The 20,327-nt window shown below is 45.8% G+C and overlaps 1 protein-coding gene across 8 annotated transcripts in view; it reads left to right on the top strand.

The window, feature by feature from the left end:
- The first annotated feature begins 18,975 nt into the window (after positions 1 to 18,975).
- EBF1 (EBF transcription factor 1) overlaps positions 18,976 to 20,327 on the top strand; it is a 387,980-nt gene continuing 386,628 nt past the window's right edge. For 4 of the 8 annotated variants that reach the window (XM_036423506.2, XM_036423507.2, XM_036423508.2 and 1 more), the window contains exon 1: positions 18,976 to 19,962. In XM_036423506.2, coding sequence (XP_036279399.1) covers positions 19,829 to 19,962 — 134 coding nt within the window. In that variant the 5' untranslated portion in view covers positions 18,976 to 19,828. The remainder of the gene's footprint in view (positions 19,963 to 20,327) is intronic. The other 4 variants (XM_036423502.2, XM_036423503.2, XM_036423504.2 and 1 more) reach the window with 1 other exon arrangement.

A 20,327-nucleotide genomic window follows, 5' to 3' on the forward strand; every position in this document is an offset into this window, starting at 1 on the left:
TGTTTGTTTGTTTTTGTGTTTTCTTCTCTCAATGTTCATTACTACAAGTATGCTGAGACTCAAACCAGGGTGAGCAGATAGAAGATTTTATGAAATCTACTAAATACACTAATAAAAATCAAATACAAAGCATGATTGTTTTGCGAGTTTTTTTGTGTGTGGGTTTTTTTTTTTTTTTTTGTGAGAGACATATTTGAGGTTTGCTAGGGAATTTCTTTGTATTCCCTTTAGCCCTATTTTACTGGTGCTTACTGTTTATGATTTCATGATTCACTTTATGTTTATAGATTCCAGGCGCCCAGCATTCACTCAATTGTTTTATGATATGTTGATGTTGGTCTTAATGAAGGATGGTTCTTTGGCAGAGCCTCCTCCCAAGGTTTGCTGAATATCACCAGTCGGTGAGCCCATTTTTGGAACTAAATCCCAAGTATGTCCCCAGGGCTGCAAATTCTACTTTATTCCATTGTTTCAAAGTGTGTAGAGCCAACATGTCTGTTTGAGATACTGAGCCAAGTATTGTCTTCCCAGCACATCTATAACTATTGATTCCTATGAGGGAGGCCTAATTATATTTGTGCTTATCTTAGGACTACAGCATCGAAAGAGGCTTTAAAGATCTCTCATCCCATCTGGTGCTCGGGTCCCCATTGAATCAGCCTTCTGTGATGCAAGTAATGAAAACCAACGCTGGGCAAGTTAAACCAAAAAGGGCATTTATTTTATTAATAAAGGATGGCTCATGGAATAGAACAAGCAAACAAAACAAAACAAAAAAACAACAGCCCAAGAACCAGGCTCTGCAGGGTCAGAAGCCACATGGATTGGGTTTTAGGTAAAAGGCCCTAATGGGCAACGTCTTTAGGGGTTACCCAGTGGTGACTTCAAGGGGATATTTGGGGGAGCTCTTAACTCCCCCAAAACCCCAATTCTTAGTCTAGGCAGGTGAGATTTACTATCCTTTTCCAAAATGCTTTGCTAAAGAATCCCAGCCAGCCCTCTCCCTTCGACACAGAAATAATAAGGCTGGTACTGAAACAACCACGAGGGGGCACTAGGTTCACATTTCCCCCAGCTCCATCCTGGAACCACTGCGAAGAAGAGGGTTCTGAGGGAGGAAGCCCACCTGACTCGCTCTAAGTCATGATGGGACCACTCTTTGTCCAGGGTTATTGAGAAGTCAAGGCTGTCACAATAGGGGAGAGATCATTCCCCATGAGGAAGACAGGAGGCTCTTCTTCAAGAAAGGAGTGATGACCAGAAAACACATATTCACTGAACTTGCTAAGATTAAAGTGACAATCACTTCTGGTGACATGGGCCACGCAGACTCCTCAAGTAGCTCTTGATGAGGTACTTGAACCAATGGTAGAATTAATGGAAGGCTGCCAAACCTATTTTCAAAAGATAGATTTTTTAAAATCTTGAGCCATTTTAAATAGCTTTCTTATGGTATAGTTTATATGTAATAAATTGTATATATTTAAAGTGTCGTATGTGATAAGTTTTGAATATAGATGTAGCTGTGAAAACATACCTATAATAGATACTATATATATATATATATATATATATATATATATATATATATATATATATAAAATACACACACACACACACACACACACACACACATACAGGGTGTCCTCCAAAAATGTATACAGACTTTAAAAATATATATTTTTTATTGACTTATTATTATTTTTTTACAGAGAGGAAGGGAGAGGGATAAAGAGTTAGAAACATTGATGAGAGAGAAACATCGGTGAGCTGCCTCCTGTACCGCCCCCCGCCCCCCCCCCCCCCCCACTGGGGATGTGTCTGCAACCAAGGTACATGCCCTTGACCGGAATCGAACCTGGGACCCTTCAGCCCGCAGTCCAATGCTCTATTCACTGAGCCAAACCAGTTAAGGCCAGACTTTTTTTTGATAGCTCAATTGATGTTTCTTTCTTTTCATATTTAACCCATTGGAATTAATAATTTTTAAAAGTGTGTACACATTTTTGGGGGACTAAATATATCTGTATTTTATATATATATATTATATATATATATACACACACACACACACACACACACACACACACATATATTGGATATATAATAGATTGTTTAAGAATTGGTTATGAAGTGAATGAACTTTTGATAACCACCACCCACGTGAAGAAATGGCATGGTATTGGCACCCAAGAAATCATCCGTGTACTTTGCCCATTTCCAGTCACAATCCCTTTCTCCTCAACGAGGTAACTACTATTCTCACGTGATAATCATTTACTTGTGCTTCTCCATAGTATTACTGATCCGTAGGCCAGGTATTTTAGTCTTGCCCGAACTTAGAACTAGATATAGACGGAATGATACTGGATGACTCCTTTGCACCTTGATTATTTTGTTCAAGGTTATGTTTTTAGGCTTCTAACTTCTGGCATGATGGAGTGAGAAGGTTGACAAATATTATCCTTAAGTTGGCCAAAACTTCAAAAACAACCATATTAGTGCTCCTGAAATTTACCAAAGCATACCACTAATTGTTGGCTTTTAATAGGCAGAGAGTTTCCATTTTAGGAGATGAAAGATCGGTTGCACAACAATGTGAATATATTTAACGCAAGTGAACTGTATACACTTAAACATGGTTAAGATGATAAATTTTATGTTGTGTATATTTTACACAATTTTTAAAAGGAGAGAAAAAGCCTGCATGAGAGTGAGCTTTCAACACTTGTCACTACACCTCTAAAACACAATGTACCCCCAATTTTTTTTTTAAAAATAGAAGTACAGAAATTGAATTAGTAATTTATTCTCACAGAGAGAGAAGTCCAGAACCAGATTATTTTTTTACTGGTAAATTCTAGAAAATATTTAAAGAAGAAATATTGATCCTTCACAAACGTTTTAAAAAATATGTAGCAGGAAAAAACTTCTAAACTCATTTTGTAAGTCTACTATTAGTCTAATATATCCTGTTATTAAAACTAGACAAAGATCTCATTAAAAAGAAAGAAAGTCTATGAATCTTTAGAGGGAAGGCAGAGGAGGGTCAGGGTGGGGAGTAAGAGATCAACTAAAAGACTTTTATGCATGCATATAAGCATAACCAATGGACACAGACACTAGGGGGGTGAGGGCATGTGCCAGGGAGTGGGGGTAACTATGGGGAAAAAAGGAGACATGTGTAATACTTTAAACAATAAAGAATTTTAAAAAATAGGAAGAAAACTACAGAGCAATTTTGCTCAGGAACGGAGGTATTTTTTTTTAAGTTTTTATTTATTGATTTTTAGAGAGAGAGGAAGAGAGAGAGAGAGAAACATGTATTTGTTGTTCTACCTATGATATTTATACATTCACTGGTTGCTTCTTGCATGTGCCCTGACTAAGGATTGAACCCGCAGCCTTTTCATATTGGGATGATGCTCCCCAGTTGGTTGGAGCATCATCCCGATATGATATTTGAGGAAACAACATCAGTACCCTGGTCCCTGGAAAAAGTCCATGTGATGTTCACTCATTGCTTACTATTTAAAAAAAATCTATATTTTTGTTGATAAATATATATTTAAAAATATGTTTATTAGAGAGTAAGGGAGAGAGGGAGAGAAAGAGAGAAATTATCAGTGATGAGAGAGAATATCTTGCACACACATCACTGGGGATTGCGCCTGCAACCCAGCCAGGGCTGTAGAACTAAGTTTAAAGTATACTACATTTTTAAAAATGCAAATTATAAAACATTTTGGTCTGAAGGTGTAAGTATACTCTTACTGTCCTGAGCTTACCTATTGTCCTGAACTTCCATGCCGATGCGGCCCACACATTTCAAAATCTGTTCTCTATTCTGTTTTATCCTATATGCCTTTTGAAGGGTAACGTTTACCATACAAGAAAATATTTTTTCTCACTCAAACAACTCACATGTTCATGCCATTTAATTTTAGAGCGTAAGTAATGAGTTCACTGTTCTCCATTCTAAAAAGTCAAGTGAAGTAAGAAGAATGGCTGTAAAATACATACATCAGAAGTTATTCCCTTTCCCTGTGGTTTCCAACAGCAAGGGCCATGGAGTCAGAGTAGGCAGTGAGTATCCCGGCTGGCATGGCTCAGTAGTTGAAGCATTAACCTATGAATCAGGAAGTCATGGTTCGATTCCCAGTCAGGGCACATGCCCGGGTTGCAGGCTCAATCCCCAGTGTGGTGTGTGCTAGAGGCAGCCAATCAATGATTCTTTCTCATCATTGATATTTCTCTCTCTCTCCCTTCCTCTCTAAAAAACATAGTATTTTAAAAAGTATATTTATCAATAAAAAATATATATATATATTTTTAAAAGAGTAGGCAATAAGTGAACATCACATGGGCTTTTTCAAGGAACAAGGTACTGATGTTGTTTCCTCAATTTGTGTGAGAAGCCAAAAGAAACCTGCTCCTGCCCCTGACTCCATAGGTTCTTGATGACCCACCTCCAATTCCAGAGCCTTGAGGTTCTGAGTAACAGAACCTCAGGAGTAGCTGACTCCAGTCATTGGGGCGATTCTTCCACATTGATTTTGCACATATGCTCAGAGTAAGGGCATGGCCTCTGTGGATGGCTGAGATTGAATGTCGTCCTCACCACTTATTGCCTTTGGGACTTTTCCAAACTCTCACTGTGCCTCAGTTTTCTCCATGGTGAGAGGAGGAAAATGGACTGTTTCCACATCACAGACCTGCTGTGAGGAAGAGATGAGGTCATAAATGGGAAGGATTCAAACAGTCATTGGCATCTAAAAAGTGCTCAATAAATGTTGGATATTAATCTTCAGACTTGAGGCATAGTAGGCATATATTTAGTTAACTCACCTGGGGAGAGTAATATTCTTGAGAGAAAGTCTTGAATGTAGTTCAGAAATAATTAAATGCCTTCCTTGATTGAAATAGAAAGGCAATTAAGACAATGCAGCTTTTTTCTCTGTGTTATCTAGGACATATTTTTCTCATTTCCTCCTGTAATGGGAAAATTTGAAGCTCACACAGAATGGTGAAAAATTACTCATCTTGAGGTTAATTGTTCCCCAACAAATACATTTCAAATAGGGAAGGTGGGAAAGATTCCGGAGGTGTCGGAAGTCAACCAGTAGCATCCTGTTTGGGACGCAGGCAGGCCTAGGTGTCCTGTTTTGCCAGCATATGATTTGGAAAAATTCTTTAACCCTTCTAGGTTTCAGGCTCCTTGACTATAAATTAGGGATAAAAAATGGCAAACTGCAGTGATGGTATTGTCAGTTTTACAGATGACAGGCTATAGAGAGGACCCTTCTTTTATAGTTGAGCAACAATCCAAAACTTTGCCCTAGATCCTGGGGACTTAACTCTAAAAGGGAGCTACCTGTTTACATAAAATGAGCCACTTAAACAAACTCTAGTCATGTTAGCCAAGCAAACTGTCTCCCAAATGTGTGCCTCTGATTATCTGGGATGGGGCACAGGACAACCCAGATATGTCTCAGGGTACAGGATGGTGGGATGGAGAAAGAGAACAAGGACCACTTAGAATGTCGTAGATGCTGCATTCATTAATTTCGCCACTCACATAATTATTTACTGGTAGTGTTTTATTTATTTAGTTAACAATATGCATTGGGAAGGCTCCATGAGAGAACCTGTGGGAACATTTCAAGGGGAGGGAGAAAAGAGCCGCGGGTTGCCTGGGGTCAAGTTCATCAATAGTCACGTCCTCTTGATGACCTCCTCCAACAATATCAGAGCAGGCTAATGCCAAAATAACCCTAAAGTCTCAGTGGCCTCCTATGATAGAAGTTTAGTTGTTGCTTGTACAAAGTCTGTTTTCTCATGCAGTCATTGAGTGACCCAGATTCCTTTAACCCTGTGATTCTGATATATCTTAGAGCAGGGGGTCAGCAAACTATGATTCATGGGCCCAATTTAACCTACTATTCTCATAAAAAGTTTTTTTGTGTGTAAATTAAGTTTTATTGGAACACAACCACACTCATTTATTACCTATCACTTGGGCTTTGTAGCTCCTCTGATGCTTACATTGGCAAAGTGGAGAACTTGTGACAGACTCCATGGCCGATGAACCCTAAAATTACAGGAAAAGTTTGTTAAGCTCTAAAGCATTGGGTCTTATCTTGGATTCTCTAATTCAGCTCACAGAGGGAGAAGAAGAGTGGAAGATTATGTGGGAGGTTTTTATGAATGATGTCTTCCATCAATTCCATCTGTGGGTGTTTTTTTTGTTTGTTTGTTTGTTTTTTTCAGATCTCAGTCATGAAGCCTACCTAAGCTGCTAGGGAAGCTGAGAAATGCAGCTTAGCAATGGTCCAGAAGGAAAACACAGTTCTCCATGGACTGGTACTGCAGTAGATTCTTCCACTTATTCTATCCTCTGTGTTCTTCAAAACAACTGTCTAAGGTAAGTACAGTACTACTGTGCAAATGAGGTATCTGAGGTTCAGAGAGGTCAAGCAACTTGCCTCTGATGCCCAGCATCAGAATAGTAGGAGTGAGGATTTGATAGTCAGAATATGTTGTTCTGAAGCCTGTGCTATTTTTTCTGAAAAAAAATTTTTTAAATTGTAAAATATACAGAAAATGTGCCACTTAAGCCATTTTAAGTGTATAGTTCAGTGGCATATGACACACACACACACACACACACACACACACACGAGGCCAGGTGCACAAAATTTGTGCAAGGAGGAGGGGTGTCCCTTAGCTAGGCTGTACGCTCTTGCAATACGGGATCCCTTGGTTAAGGTCCTTAGGCCTGGCCAGTGGTCAGAGCCTATTGGGGTTTTCCTGCCCCCCAGCTGCTGGCATCTGGCCCTGCCACTGCTTGCCATCTGTGCAGTGCTGCTCCCCCTCCCCTGCCACCAGTTGCCTCCCTCTGCAGGCGACAGGTGTGGGGCGCGATTGCTTAACTGGCCTGGGCCTCCCTCTTTGGGGTGATTGTGGGGCAATGGCTGGACCCCATGACCAATTGCATTGCACCTGCCTTGGCTGGCCTGGTACCAGTGCATGTCATAGCATGGTTGTCCGGATGGTCCTTCTGCTGTTCCATTGTTCAGTCGATTTGCATATTATGCTTTTATTATTATAGATTTAACATATTAATATATTTTTATTGATTTTAGAGATAGAGAGGAAGAGAGAGAGAGAGAGAGAGAGAGAGAGAGAGAGAGAGAGAGAGAGAGAGAGAGAGAGAGAGACATCAGTGTGAGAGAAAAACATCTTGGCTGTCTCTCACACTGGGGATTGAGCCCCCAACTTGGGCCATATGCCCTGACTGGGAATACAATCTGACACCTTTCATTGCATGGGACTATACTCAAACAACTGAGCCATACTGGCCAGTGCTGAAATATATTTTTGAAAGTAGAAGATTCCTAGATTTTGATAGAAATGTAAAAGCGTAGGGCTTTCATTGCAATGATTGTCTTAAAAAGTTAAGCATAGTCAGGCTTAAAACTGAATGCTAACACAAAGTTTCCAAGCTCTAATTTTAGTGGATGTTTATTGGTGCCAACAGTGATTCTTGACTGCCATGGGCTGATTACAAAGGGACAGAGGTTGATTTGATAGAAAAATGACTCATTTAAGCTTTCCCTATACTATATTAATTAAGGAATGCTTTGCAGTCATTCAGAAAAAGAAAAAAAATGGTAGGACAATTGAGACATCACCCAGGACATCATTATATAGAGATGCCATTCTCCAATTAACCTATTTTATTGAATTCAAAACCATGTTGATGTTTGACTGGCAATTTAATTTCCACAAAACAATGGCACCCAGCACATTTTATTATTGTTCATTTGTAAATCTTTGGCGTTGTGGCATTTTTCTTTTCCATTAACTTTGAAATTGGGTTTCAGTTAAGTGTTATATGCATAAAGATTGTATTCCTAGTTTAATGCTATGCATATTTAAGAAGATAGTAAAATTAATTTAAATAAAAACACGAGAAAGCCAGGGAAACTTTTCTCTTTAAAAGGTGTGTATAAGATTCAAGTTTACAAGATAGTTCCCTTTGACAAAAGACTGAAATTTGAATTAGGAAACTGTACCTGCAGGACAGACTTAAGTTAAGCTGCAGTAACAAGCAACCCCTAGATTCTAGTGGCTTAACGCACTTCCTTGCAATAATCAGTTGCATATGGGTAGATACCTCTGCTCATCACGACCCTGACAGCAGGACCTACACTGATGGATCTACCTTCAGTAATATTTCTGGCTTAGGGGAGGAGTGAGTACTCTGGAGGTTTTCTGTCCTTGAAGTAAAATGCTGTGGCTCAAGAAAGTCTTATGACCACACCTAACTTCAAGAAGAGGACTACAGTCTTTTTGGGAGGAGAGAGAAACCAGCGGACAGCTATAATGTCTGCAACAAGAAGTACCCTGCATCTTTCTACAAAGGAATGCCCTATGGCCTAGTTTTGAAACTTTCTATTTCCTAGTAAAGTTGCACAGAGCTTTCTTAATTTCACAGGAGTCTGTGGCTCCTGGGTTACAGCCAAACCCTGCTGCTTACCAGCCCCATGGCATAGGCAGATCTAAACCTCAGCTCCTCCGCTGTGAAATGGGGGTGGGGAGAAGTGGTGGGAAGATGTCTGTCGCACTGTTTGTTGAGAAGAGTCAAAGTAATAACTGGTGGAACCTCTTCATCAGTTGTAAATTATTATCTAGATGAAGGAAGTAGTATTATTTCTGGCAATCAATCATGCCACGTGAAGGAGAAAGAACACATAATAATGATTCCACCCCACAGCACTTGTCACACAATCAATATTGTCTCACAAGTTTCCCAGAAATCCACAAGAAATTTCTTTTGGTGATCTGATAATGAAACCTGAAGAGAGTGGTTCTCCTATAAAAAAGCAAAAAAAATTTCCTCTTGGCTGGAAAATGACAAAGCATTTCACAAGACCCTGAATCTGTATGGTCCGCTTTTCTAGCAGATATCCACATAAAAAAAAAAAAAAAAAAAAAAAAAAAAAAAAAAGAGGTTGAAGAAAAGAAGTACTATCTATCTTGCCTAAGAAGCATTTTTTAGAAAGTTGGGATCCATGTGGAAAGAGTAAAAATGTTTTATGAAAGAGCAATGAAGATAGAAACACAGGGAGAGTCTTATATGGTAGGATTGACTCCTGAAACTGCTGTCACCCAAATATCCCAGTATTCTTGCTTTGTAGATAGAACTGAATGGCACCTCGATTTTGTCTAACACTCCTGTTTTCCAGATGAAGAAAGTAAGGTCTAGCAAAGTTAAACGACTTGCCCTAGACCAGTAGTCAACAGAGCCAAATATCAACAGTACAACGATCAAAATTTCTTTTGAGAGCCAAATTGTTCAATCGTAAGCTTCTTCTAATGCCAGTTCTTCAAAATAGATTCGCCCAGGTATTTTGTGGAAGAGCCACACTCAAGGGGCCAAAGAGCCTCATGTGGCTCGCGAGACGCAGTTTGCCCACCACGGCCCTAGATGGTGTTCCTTAAGCACAAGTTGGTTAGTCAAGTGTTCTTCCCTACCATCGACCTGAAATTATAGAAATGAACACAATGGAGGAAGAAATGTTTCTTCCATATAACTGAATCGAATCCGAACCTAGGAAATCCCCTTCATGGTGTACCTGCAAAGCTGGCAAAGGTCTCCCTGGACATTCTTGAAGATGGTCCAGCAGTGATTTTGACAAACCTTCTCAGCATTTCTAAAATTCTGTTGTTTTCCGCATTTCAGAGTCTTCTAAATGGTACTTTTGACTCACAGGAAATGTATGAATTAAATAAGAAAACAAGGAATAGATTTCAGATGGAGTAACTTCATTATCTAATTGTTCTTAAATAGACGTGGAAGCCCACATGGTACTCTAGGAGAAGAAACCTCACACTGTCCAAGGAAAGATGTGTTGCCTTCCTGGGCATATTTGTCAGGAGAGGCTCAGTTTGCTAGGGACTTACAGTAACAAAAGATGATTTCCCATTCGTGCGAAAAGTCCTCAGTGGGTTCGAAGGGTCTCCACTCGGCATTATCTTTGCAAAGAGTGGCGGGGGGTGGGGGAGGATTGCATCTGGGGGTCACCTGCATCTGTGGCACAGATGCTTTTAAAACTCCTGCCATGGACAATGGGGGGGGGGGAGAGATGGGGGGGCATATCTAGGGAGGGGTTTGGGATGGGACTGGGGGAATAAGGACAATTATGTGAGACCATAATCAATAAAAAAATTTTAAAAAATTAAAAAAATAAAACTCCTGCCTATAAATAATGCATATTACTTCTGCTAATTTCTCATTTGTCAAAGCAAATCACAGGGTCACATCTAAATGCACAGGGTTCAGCATACTTCCATCTGACTATGCACCTGGAAGAAGAAAAACTGATTTTGATGAACATCTCTGGTGACTACCATACTAGGAATAAAAGAGAAAACAACAGACCCCCCCCCCCCCATGACAAAAAGCTGGTGTCTAATACCAGCAATATGAATCAAATACCAAATCAGGATAATAAAATATCTGTCAACTTTACAATAAAACCATTTAATATTAATTTGCTGCAGCTAAAACTTTCTGAATTTGTTCATCTTCTTACAAGAGTATTGCATAGAATGGGCAGCAAATACAAATGAAGTAAACAAAATTGGGGCTGGCTGAGATGAAGTTTCTAGAAAGTCATTGTGGGCTAACTAAATAGGGAGGCACATTTATGCTTTCTGTAGATTTTATTAGACTAATTTCTCTGAGGAGAAATAGCTTCTTTATGACGTAACTGTGCTAGTCAACAGACTTTCTGAAGTAATTTGATAGCAGGAAAGTTATAGCCTGATCCAACAGAAGAGTTTGTCTTCATTGAAATTGCTAATAGGAGTAATTGTTTAATGATCTTTCTAAAAAGAGACCCCTGCCATCCAGTGTGGCTAGGTGGCTGAGTGGTTGACCCAGGGGGTTGCTGGTTAGATTCCGGGGTGAGGCACCTGCTGGGTTGCTCGCTCCATCCCTGGTGGGGAAGTGTGTGTGTGTGGAGGGGGCAGACTTACAGGAGGCAGCCGGTCTATGTTTTTGTCTTTCTGCCCCTCTTCCTTCCTCTCTCTGAAATCAATGAAAACATATTTAAAAAATAAAAAAAGGCCGTGAACCCTTAAAACTTAGACTTTTGGGGAAATGTCTGAAGGTCTGAAATATGTTTTAACAACCCTCATTTGTTTCTTTTATTTGGGCACAATCATTTGATTAGATATATATTTTTAAACTTTTTGTATATTACCAGCAACAGAGTGTTTCAAGTGGGAAAATGCAAACTAGCTCAGAATGTCCCCTAAATTAAAAAAAAATAGAGTTTTGTACTTTCCAGAATAGTAAGCATTTTTTTAAAAATAGTCTTTCTTTAAATCTTTCTTGGTAGAAATCTACAGAGCAGGAGGAAAGGGTGAGAGTCAATGTCCACTGAGTGACTGTTTAATTATATCATCTCCTCCCCTGCCCCTTAACATTTTATAACAGAGCAAGGTTAACATGAGCACGCCAAACACAATAAACATGCTTTATTACATATTTTATGTTCAAGATGAAAATGTAGACACAACAGTGAGATCATTTTATACAGAGGTACAGTGAATTCCATGTGAGTAGGGGAAAGTCAATTTTGTGTTTTGTGCTTTAGTTTTTAAAGCTCTCTCTAAATGAACTGGGGTTCATTTAGCAAAGATGGCAGAGCCGGGGCTGGAGTGGACGCAACCCTGGCACCTGTCTACAATAATGACATCAGAGTAAAATTTTATTGAGCACTGACCACAGTATGAGGGACTATATCAAGTACTTGGCAATTTTTCCTCAATAAAACCTCACAGCAAACTTTCTTTCACAAATGAGGAAATTAAGGAGGTCACCTAGCTAGTGAGTGAAGAAATACTCTTTGGGGGTAAATCATTGTAGTGGCATTTCAGTTAAGGTATCTGATAATTGCTGTATTTTTTTTTTTTTTTTATATCCCAACTCTCTCAGAGAAGAAGGAATTAAAGCTGGAGGTGGTTCATTTATTCATAAGTATACAAATGCCTGCTCTGTGCCTGGTCCTAAACACCATGCATATAGAGTTGAATAAGTCTGCAAGGTGCAGAAGTTAAGAAAAGCGGGCTCTAGCATCAGACAAACAGGCCTGGGTTGGGCTCTACAATGTGACTTTGTACAAGAACTCTCTCGTCTCATCCACAAACCGGGAAATTATATTGGTGCTTACTTCATGGTTTCGCTGGGAAAATTAAATGAGATAATGAAGGTGCTTATAATGGACAAGCTCGTTGCTCCATAGTATGGTCAGTAAATAGTAGGTTTTAATAGTTATTTGCATTGTCATTACCATACGCAACAGTAACAATAATCATTGTTGGGGAGCTCTTGATTGGGGAGGGAGAGACTTTTAAACATTTCTTGTCCAATGTGATATGAGCACTGGGGAAACCAGGGGAGGCAAGAGTGATGGCCTAGAGGGGTTTGTAGAAGTTTCACAGAAGAGATGAACTTTGAGCTCGTGAGAGAAGGGTGTAGGCATGCCAGTCTCCTGGAAGGTACACCGGCCAGGGGAGGGCCACGCATGGTTGGGGAACCTGGAGGCGCTTGCGAAGTGGAACTCCGGGGGATCGCAAGGTGGCGCTGTGGTTCCACGAAAGGAGGAGATTCGCGCGCCCACGGATCACCGCACGCCCAGGGCCCTGGCTTCCAAGAGGCAGGGCGGTGTTGTATTGCTCGGTTGGGCACGATCTTCACACAGCCACCAAATAATGACAGTGATAAAGATAATAAACACAAAGGCAAATAGCCCCGAAGTAATCTCCGTTAGGACACGCGGCATCAATAATCATGAAGAGCGTGGAACTGTCCAGCAGGGATCACTTGCGAGCGCAGTCCTGGTAAACTTGTGGGGCGCCCGTGGCAATCCCGCTCGCCCGCAGCCCTGGGCGCTAACCTGCAACCTCCAGGCGGGTCGGCTTCCTGCTACCCGCAGGCAGAAGGAGCAACAGTTCCCACACCGGCCCTTCTGTGATCAGTCTGCACCCTGCCTGACAGCATGACACATGCACACGTGGACACACGCGAACCACCTCTGGGCTCAGGCTCGCTCACCCACAAGTGTACGATCCTCTGGCACACACACCCACTCGCATAAACCAGACACTTGGCACATGCACACACTTATACACATGCACACGTGTGCAACAATCAGCCTCTGAGCGCACGCCCACACGTGCACCCAAGTGGGTGCTGTCACTCACTGGCGCACGCTCTTACTGGACTGGCCCACAAACAGGCAGCCGCTCTTCGCTCATACAAGCATATGTGGACACTCACATCACCGCCTCTTGCATCTCAGTAGCTAACAAAGACCTCCAAGCAGTGAGCGGTGCCTAAATATGTGTGAATTGTGACCTGGGTGCCTTGCGCTAAACTTCTCACTTCCCCACAAGCAAACGGGCCTACAGCGTTCTCACCCTTCCTCCCCACATCTCAGGCAGCCTCAGTTTCCAGCAAACGGATTTGCATTTGAAGGGATGCTAATTTCCAAAGAGCCAGGAGCTCCCTCCTCCCACATTTGAGCCTCCTTTCTGCCGTAGAAGTCGGCGAGGGCCCCTCCCCATCCCATTTTCTAATAGTGTGGTTGGAGGACTGTGGGGAAGGGCTGGGATAAGGTAGGGTCCCACCCAGTGATAGCCTGGGATTGGGAGATCCTTTCCGGGACAGGGCCCCCAACTGGATTCCCTCAGCTCAGAACACCATTAGCTTTTAGCCATTTGTGGTCATGCCAAGGCTATCTGGTCTGCCTCCGTTAGAGCACATCCGCAGGCGCCCAGGTTTCTGTCCCCGGATGAGTGTCGCAAGCATCCCCCTAAAGTCTCCTGTGTAGTCCATTTCAAAGCCACCTTGCCCCCGCATGGACCTCGAAGCCCTCAGCTAAAAGTGGGAGAAGCAGAGGACTGGGGTTCATTTAGCAAAGATGGCAGAGCCGGGGCTGGAGTGGACGCAACCCTGGCACCTGTCCCGGGAAGCCAGGGGGGGTCAGGAGTCCCTCTCTGCCCGCAGGGATACACACCCGGTCTTCTCATGAGGACTTGGCACAGTCCCTCCTTCCCCCTCCTCCCTCCCTTCTGCTGCCTGCCCTCAGGAGGCGACTTGCACCCAAGCTCTTCTGTCACCCAGATACTCTGGGTTGGGAGCCAGAAGGGATTTGTGCCGGGGAAGACGGGGGGTAGTGGTTTGGAGCTAAGGTTAAGGGCACAGGTTCTGGGGTAATTTCGGGAGGGTGACTTTGTTAGCAGCGTGGCCCCCAACAGGCTGACTCATTTCAGTCACAGGGCGGCTGTTTCCTCACCTGTAAAGCAGGAGTGATCTCACCTGCCTTCGAGGTCTGTTGTGGGAATTCAGTGAGTTTATGCCCGTAAAGCCTTCGACCCAGGAGAGGTATTATTATCTGGGGACCGCCCAGGGGAAACCCCAGCGAGCGGGCAGGCTTCCTCTGGGAAAGGTCTGTTCCAACCCGCTGCCCAAGCCCTCATCCTAGGCAGAGTAAGAGCTCAGAGCCCTGGACTGATCTACCCCCCCAACCTCCCCAATTCCCCCCGCGCCCCTGCCCACGGTGTTGTCGGCCTGCTCTCCACCTCTTAGCTTTTAGCTGTCTGGGGGTACCTCTGTCACCCCCTGGGCCCCGGTTTCCCTGTCTGTACTACGGGGGCTTCCAGGGGCTGGCAGGAAAGGGGACCCTGTTTGCAGCGCGGGGTCGGGGACTGGGATCAGGTTGAAGAAATGACCCCTTCCCTTTCTTTGCCACTTGCCAGAGCTGGCTGAGGGCGAGGAGGGGGAGCAGACGGATTTCCGGAGCAGCCGTGGCTGCGGCTCCTGTGTGCTCCCGGAGGGCAGCGATAGGAGTCCCTGCGGGGCGGGGCAGGGGCAGGGGCAGGGGCAGGGGCAGGGTTCTGACCGCGGGCCACCTGGCCCCGCTGCCCCGCTGTCCCGCCACCATCCCGGGCCGTCCAGGTCCTCGCTTCCCCAGGGGTTCGGGCTGCCTGGCACCCACTCCCATTGCTCTCTTCCCGCGGGCGGCGCCCTGCCTCTGCTCCCCTCCCGGCCTCGGCTCCGGAGGGCCAGTCGTCGCCTTTGGAGCCTGCGATGTGCGGGGGAGGCTTCGGCCTTCGCACTCCGCCCTCCCCCCACCTTTCCCTTTGCTTCTTCTCTGCACAGCAGGACGCGTCTCCCCCTCCCATTCCCCCCCCCCCCCCCCCCCCCCCCCCCGCCTCCGGCTAGCGGCAAAAGGAAGCGGGCATCTCCCGGGCTGGGGGCCCCTTTGGGAGGCGCGTCCTCGCTGGGGAAACGGGGATCCAGGAAACGTTCGGAGGGAGAGGTCTCCTGGGGGCGGACGAGCAGAGAGGATCCTCTGTCCCCCGGACGCCCGGGCCCGGTTAATTCCAACCCGGGGGCCCCAGCAGTTGTAGTTCGGCAGATATTTTCCTGCCTCTGCTCTTTGCGGGCGAGAGTTGGGACCGGCGGGGAGGGTTCCGCCTCCACCCCTTCCCCGGTACACCTCGGCCTGGACTGTTGCCCTTCAGGAGAGGGAATCGCTTTTTCTACTCTTACGCGGGTTGGGATATCCCAAAGCCAGAACGTTTCCAAGTTCGGAGTGAGGTGTGTTGGCGACTTTCTTGCCGGGCCTGGGCTTCCTTTAGCCGGGAGGGAGCAAGGGCTGGGCAGCCTCATCTACTTTTTGGAGCAACCGAGGAGGGGTTTTGAGGATGCTCACTTCCACCAGTAAAGAAACTCCGAGGAGCTCTGCTGGAGACTTAAGTCCAGAGGGAAATGCCATGCCTTTCCTTCCCATTGCTTCTTCCACATATAAACCCATTTTGCTGTATATTTATTTTTCTCATGCACAGGTTCCCCTCTCCCCCCACAACACACTTTCTCTCCCCCGTCCCCCCTCCCGAATTCTGCAGGTTTGGACAAGACCTGGGAATCTGCATGTCTATCCCACCCTCCCATAGGATCAGGCTGGTGAGTGGGATCGAGGCCAACTGTTACAAGCTGCCCTAAAAAATATGCTACAAAGCCTGGGCGAGGTTCCACATACAAGTATCTCTCCTTGCTGGAGGTGTGACTATAACGTAAAAAGGAAGGAACCAGTGTATACTTCATGGTCTCACCCTCCCCAGGCATGCTGTGCTTTTGGGACGTGGTGCTAACCTTACATCAGAGAAGACCCGTGTTGAAGGGATTTTTCAAAGTTTAAAATTGCAGTTGTGAGTTCAATATTCATGAGAGGAAATTCACCAAAATCCAGGGCTCATCCTTCTCTGACTCTTTTCTACCTTCTCTCTAGGTGGGAAGAAGGAATTCTTGTTTACACACTTATTACTGGGTGAGAACGGGCCTGGTTAGAAAAGCTGTGGCTACACTCTGCAAGATGAAAATAAAGTGTACTCAGCATCCCAGGTGAGGCACCTGCTGCCCCCACACAGCCAAAGGGCCCTAGTCTTATCAAAAGATTGCTGCCCCCTCATATTTTCCCTCCTCCTATGGCCTGGCAGATATGGAGATTGCCTCCTCTTATTTTTAATGCTTGATGATTACTGGCTCTGGAGCAGGAAGTAGGCTGCTAGAAGCTTCGATTTCTCTGGTCCAATTTCTCTTTGAACCAGGCTGCTTCAGGCCCCTCAACAAACACATCATTTCTGGAGTGCCTCTATAGTCTTCTTGACTCCCCCCCAATACCCCCCCTCTCCCATCCATCTGTTGTGTCTCATGATCCTGATCCTCAGAGAGGCTGGATCTCTCCTTTCTCTGGCACCTGTACCACCTCCCTTTGGCAGTGATCTTGTCCCCCATCATGTACTCCCTATCACTGGGGTATATCCCTCACCAAACTCAACTTGGAGTCCTGAATACTATTTACTGCAGAGTAAAATGGAGGCTCCGGTAATTACAAAGAGGGAGGCCTGGGTCCTATGCCAGGGGTATCTGGGACTCAGTGATAGGGCCGTGGCCTCTGCTTCCTGGTCCCTCTCCCTTCAAGGATCCCCTCAGAGCAGGCAGGGGGAGAGACTGGCTCTTGAGGACCCTTTGGGCCTTGAGATTAAGCTCGGAATTTTGGGAAGTTTTCAGCAGGCCCAGTTTCAACTGCGTATTTAAATTCTAAAGAGATGGAGAAGGTCCAACTCCCTCCATCTTTCCTCCCCACAAACCTATAATCCTTCAATTCTCTGCACCAACATGTCCCTCTTGTGCACCCACTGTGTGCCAGGAACTCTGGTAGATGCTGTGGGAATCCTGATGGATCAGACAGAGCTCCTCAGGAGTGTCCTGGAAGAGATGGTGTGAATTATGGTGCCAGGGAGAAAGTGATGAGTGTGCTAGTGGTCCTGATGAGATGGTCTGAGGGCTGGGAGGCTTTGTGCAGGAGATAAAGCAGTGTTTTGAGGACAGTGGCCATGGACTGACAGGCCTGGAACACAGGCTTTCATCTAGTCTGGGAATCAGGAAGTGGCTCCCACTTTCCTGCATTGCCAAGAGTACAAAGCATAACTCTCGCCTGTCTCCATTCCATTCTGCATGGGCATGTGTACTTTTCCATCACTGACCCCAGGAGCTTTCTGAATCAAAGGGCCAAGCAAGGCCAGCAGAAAGGGGACCTGGATTTCTGGCAAAGATTTTCCCCGAAGGAGTCCTTAGCAGATTTGGCTGCAGCCAGGGAGTTCCTTTGAGGGCAATGAAACAGAAGTTCATCATGTGCTTATTAGAGGTTACAACCTGCTAAAAAATGATGGGGCACATTACCCAGAAACATCTACCTAGATATTTCCTTTGCCAGCCTCAAGCATGCATGCCAGAGGCCTGAGGCGGGAGATCTTTCCTTCTTTCTTTCCTGCTTTCCTTTAATCTCTCTTGACATATGCCAGGGGCAGAATTTGGGGAGGGTTTGTGCAAGCCCACTCCCAATTGAACAAAAAGGATGAGGATGAGAGAAACCCTGCACCAAATAAACAGACTACTCAGGGGCCTTGTTGTTGCTTTGGTAGTTACTCTAAAGGAAAACTACTTTGGGGGCGGGGGTGAGGGGCTGGGATAAAAAATGAGTCAATTTAAAAACACATCCTGACACAGTTCCAGTGAGAGCATTCATTCCACCGTTTACGTATCCGCAGATCACTAGAGGGAGGTGAGCATCTGAGGACAGGACCTCTACAGTCTTCGGCCTCCAGGCTAGCGGCCAAGTGAGAAGTGTTTGCAGAGGCCAGACTAGGGGCAGAGCCCGCCTCCCAGCCCCACCCCTCCCAGCGTGAAGGCGGTACGCTCCGCGAGCCACCGGCCCCGACCTCCACCCAGCACCCTTTTCCCACCCCACCACCCCTTCCTCAAAGCGAAGAGGTGGGCACCTGGGACGGGCGTCCTGCTTTTGTTTTTTTTTTTCTTTTTCTTTTTCTGCCTGGGATCTCCCGTCTCCTCCACTTTGGCCCCCGACGTCCCAGAGCAGCGGAGCAGGACGCGGGCAACGGCCCCGGGAGGGCGCAGCCTGTGCTCCTCCAAGCGCGCTCAGGGCGCGGCGAGGATGCTAAACCGCCACGGCCAGGATGCAGATCCCAGCTCAAATCCTCGAGAAAAAGAAGGTCCCCACCCGTTCCTTCCGTCCCCATCCTCTGGCCAGGCTCTGTCCTGCTCAGCCCCGCTCCTTCCAGCTCAGACGCTCGAGCTCGGCGGTCCTTCGCCCGCCACTTTGCGAGGAACTTTGGCCGGCTCCCGGGAGCCGCCGGGAGAGGGATGTTAATGAGGGGGCGTGGTCCTGCACTGCGAGCCAGCGGGCTCCCGAGCAGCGATTGGCTGCGGCGAGGCGGAAGAATGACGTTATGCAAATGAAGGGGCGGGCCTGGGAGGCGCGGGCCCCGCCTCCTCCCTTTGGGGTTAGTGTGCCTGTGTTTAGCTCTGGGGAGAGTCAAACTGGATTCCATAGGGAAAGCCTGCAAATCACTTCTATTTTAGCGAGGAGAAAACAGAATCTCCATCCAGCAGGGTCCACCCCTCTCTCTTTCTCCCTCTCCTCTCCTTCTCTCTCTCTCTCCCTCCCCCCCTTCCTCTCTCCCTCTTTCTCCCCCCTTCCCCCCCATCCCAATCTCCCTCTCTGGTGTATCTGTCTACGGCAACCAGCGTCCTCCTCATCTATACGCACTGAAGGAAAGAAACATCTTTGGTTGGGAGAGAAGGAGGGAAAAAAAAGAAAGAGGAAAAAAACTTGCCTGGTTGTGGAAAATGACACTTGAAGTAGCAAAGCCGGCAGCGCGAGTTGAGTCTATTGTTTCTTAAATTGCCATCAGGGCTTTTTTTTTTCTTCCTGCTTCTTCAAGTGAAGGGTACCTCTGCAAAAGGAAACTCCAGCCCCTCCTGCCCTCCACCGGCCTGTGATCATTACAAAAAAAAAAAAAAAAAAAAAAAAAAAAAAAAGCAAAAAAAAAAAAAAAAAAAGCACCCAAACCAAAAATTAACCAACCAAACAACCCCCAACAGCCAAGCATACATCTCATTTTTTTTTTTTTGGTCTTTTCGTTGGATTTTCCCTTCTTTTTTTCTGCCTTTTTTTTTTTTCCGGGTTATCGCTGTTTTGAGCGACGGTTTACATTTTTTAAAAATTTGCTTTCTAGCCCGCCTTGATCTTCCAACGCGAGTTCACCGTCTTTAAAAAATCTCTGGCTGGCGTTTTTTTCTTTCCTTTTTTTTTTTTTTTTTTTTTTTTTTTTTTTTTAATATTTTCAAGGGGGAGGAGATTTTCCACAAGAAAAGGTTGTTTTCATGTTTGGGATTCAGGAAAGCATCCAACGGAGTGGAAGCAGCATGAAGGAAGAGCCGCTGGGCAGCGGCATGAACGCGGTGCGGACGTGGATGCAGGGCGCCGGGGTGCTGGACGCCAACACGGCGGCGCAGAGGTGGGTACCGCTCGGGGACGCGGCCGGGGCGGCGAGCCGGGAGCGGGGAGCCGGGAGGCGGTGGCGGCGGCGGCCGCCCGGGGCCTGGCCGCAGCCGTGCGGCCGCCGCTCCGCTCCGCTCGCCTCCGGGCTCCGCGCTCCGGGGCCGCGCTGCCTGAGTCGCCTGAGGCCGGAGGGCCGGGAGCTCCCGCGAGGAGCCCACGCTTTGCCGGCACTTTCCCCTGCCGGGTCTGCGGCTGTTTTCATTTTGTTTTAAGCCAGAAGAGGCGAGAGTCTCAGCAGCTTGATGTTGGATATCTGTGTTTTTATGACTGCTTTCTTTTCTCTTCTCTTCTCTTCTTTCTTTTTCTTTCTTTCTTTCTCCT

Source organism: Pipistrellus kuhlii, unplaced genomic scaffold, assembly GCF_014108245.1.
Source record: "Pipistrellus kuhlii isolate mPipKuh1 unplaced genomic scaffold, mPipKuh1.p scaffold_m20_p_8, whole genome shotgun sequence".
Lineage (NCBI taxonomy): Eukaryota > Metazoa > Chordata > Mammalia > Chiroptera > Vespertilionidae > Pipistrellus > Pipistrellus kuhlii.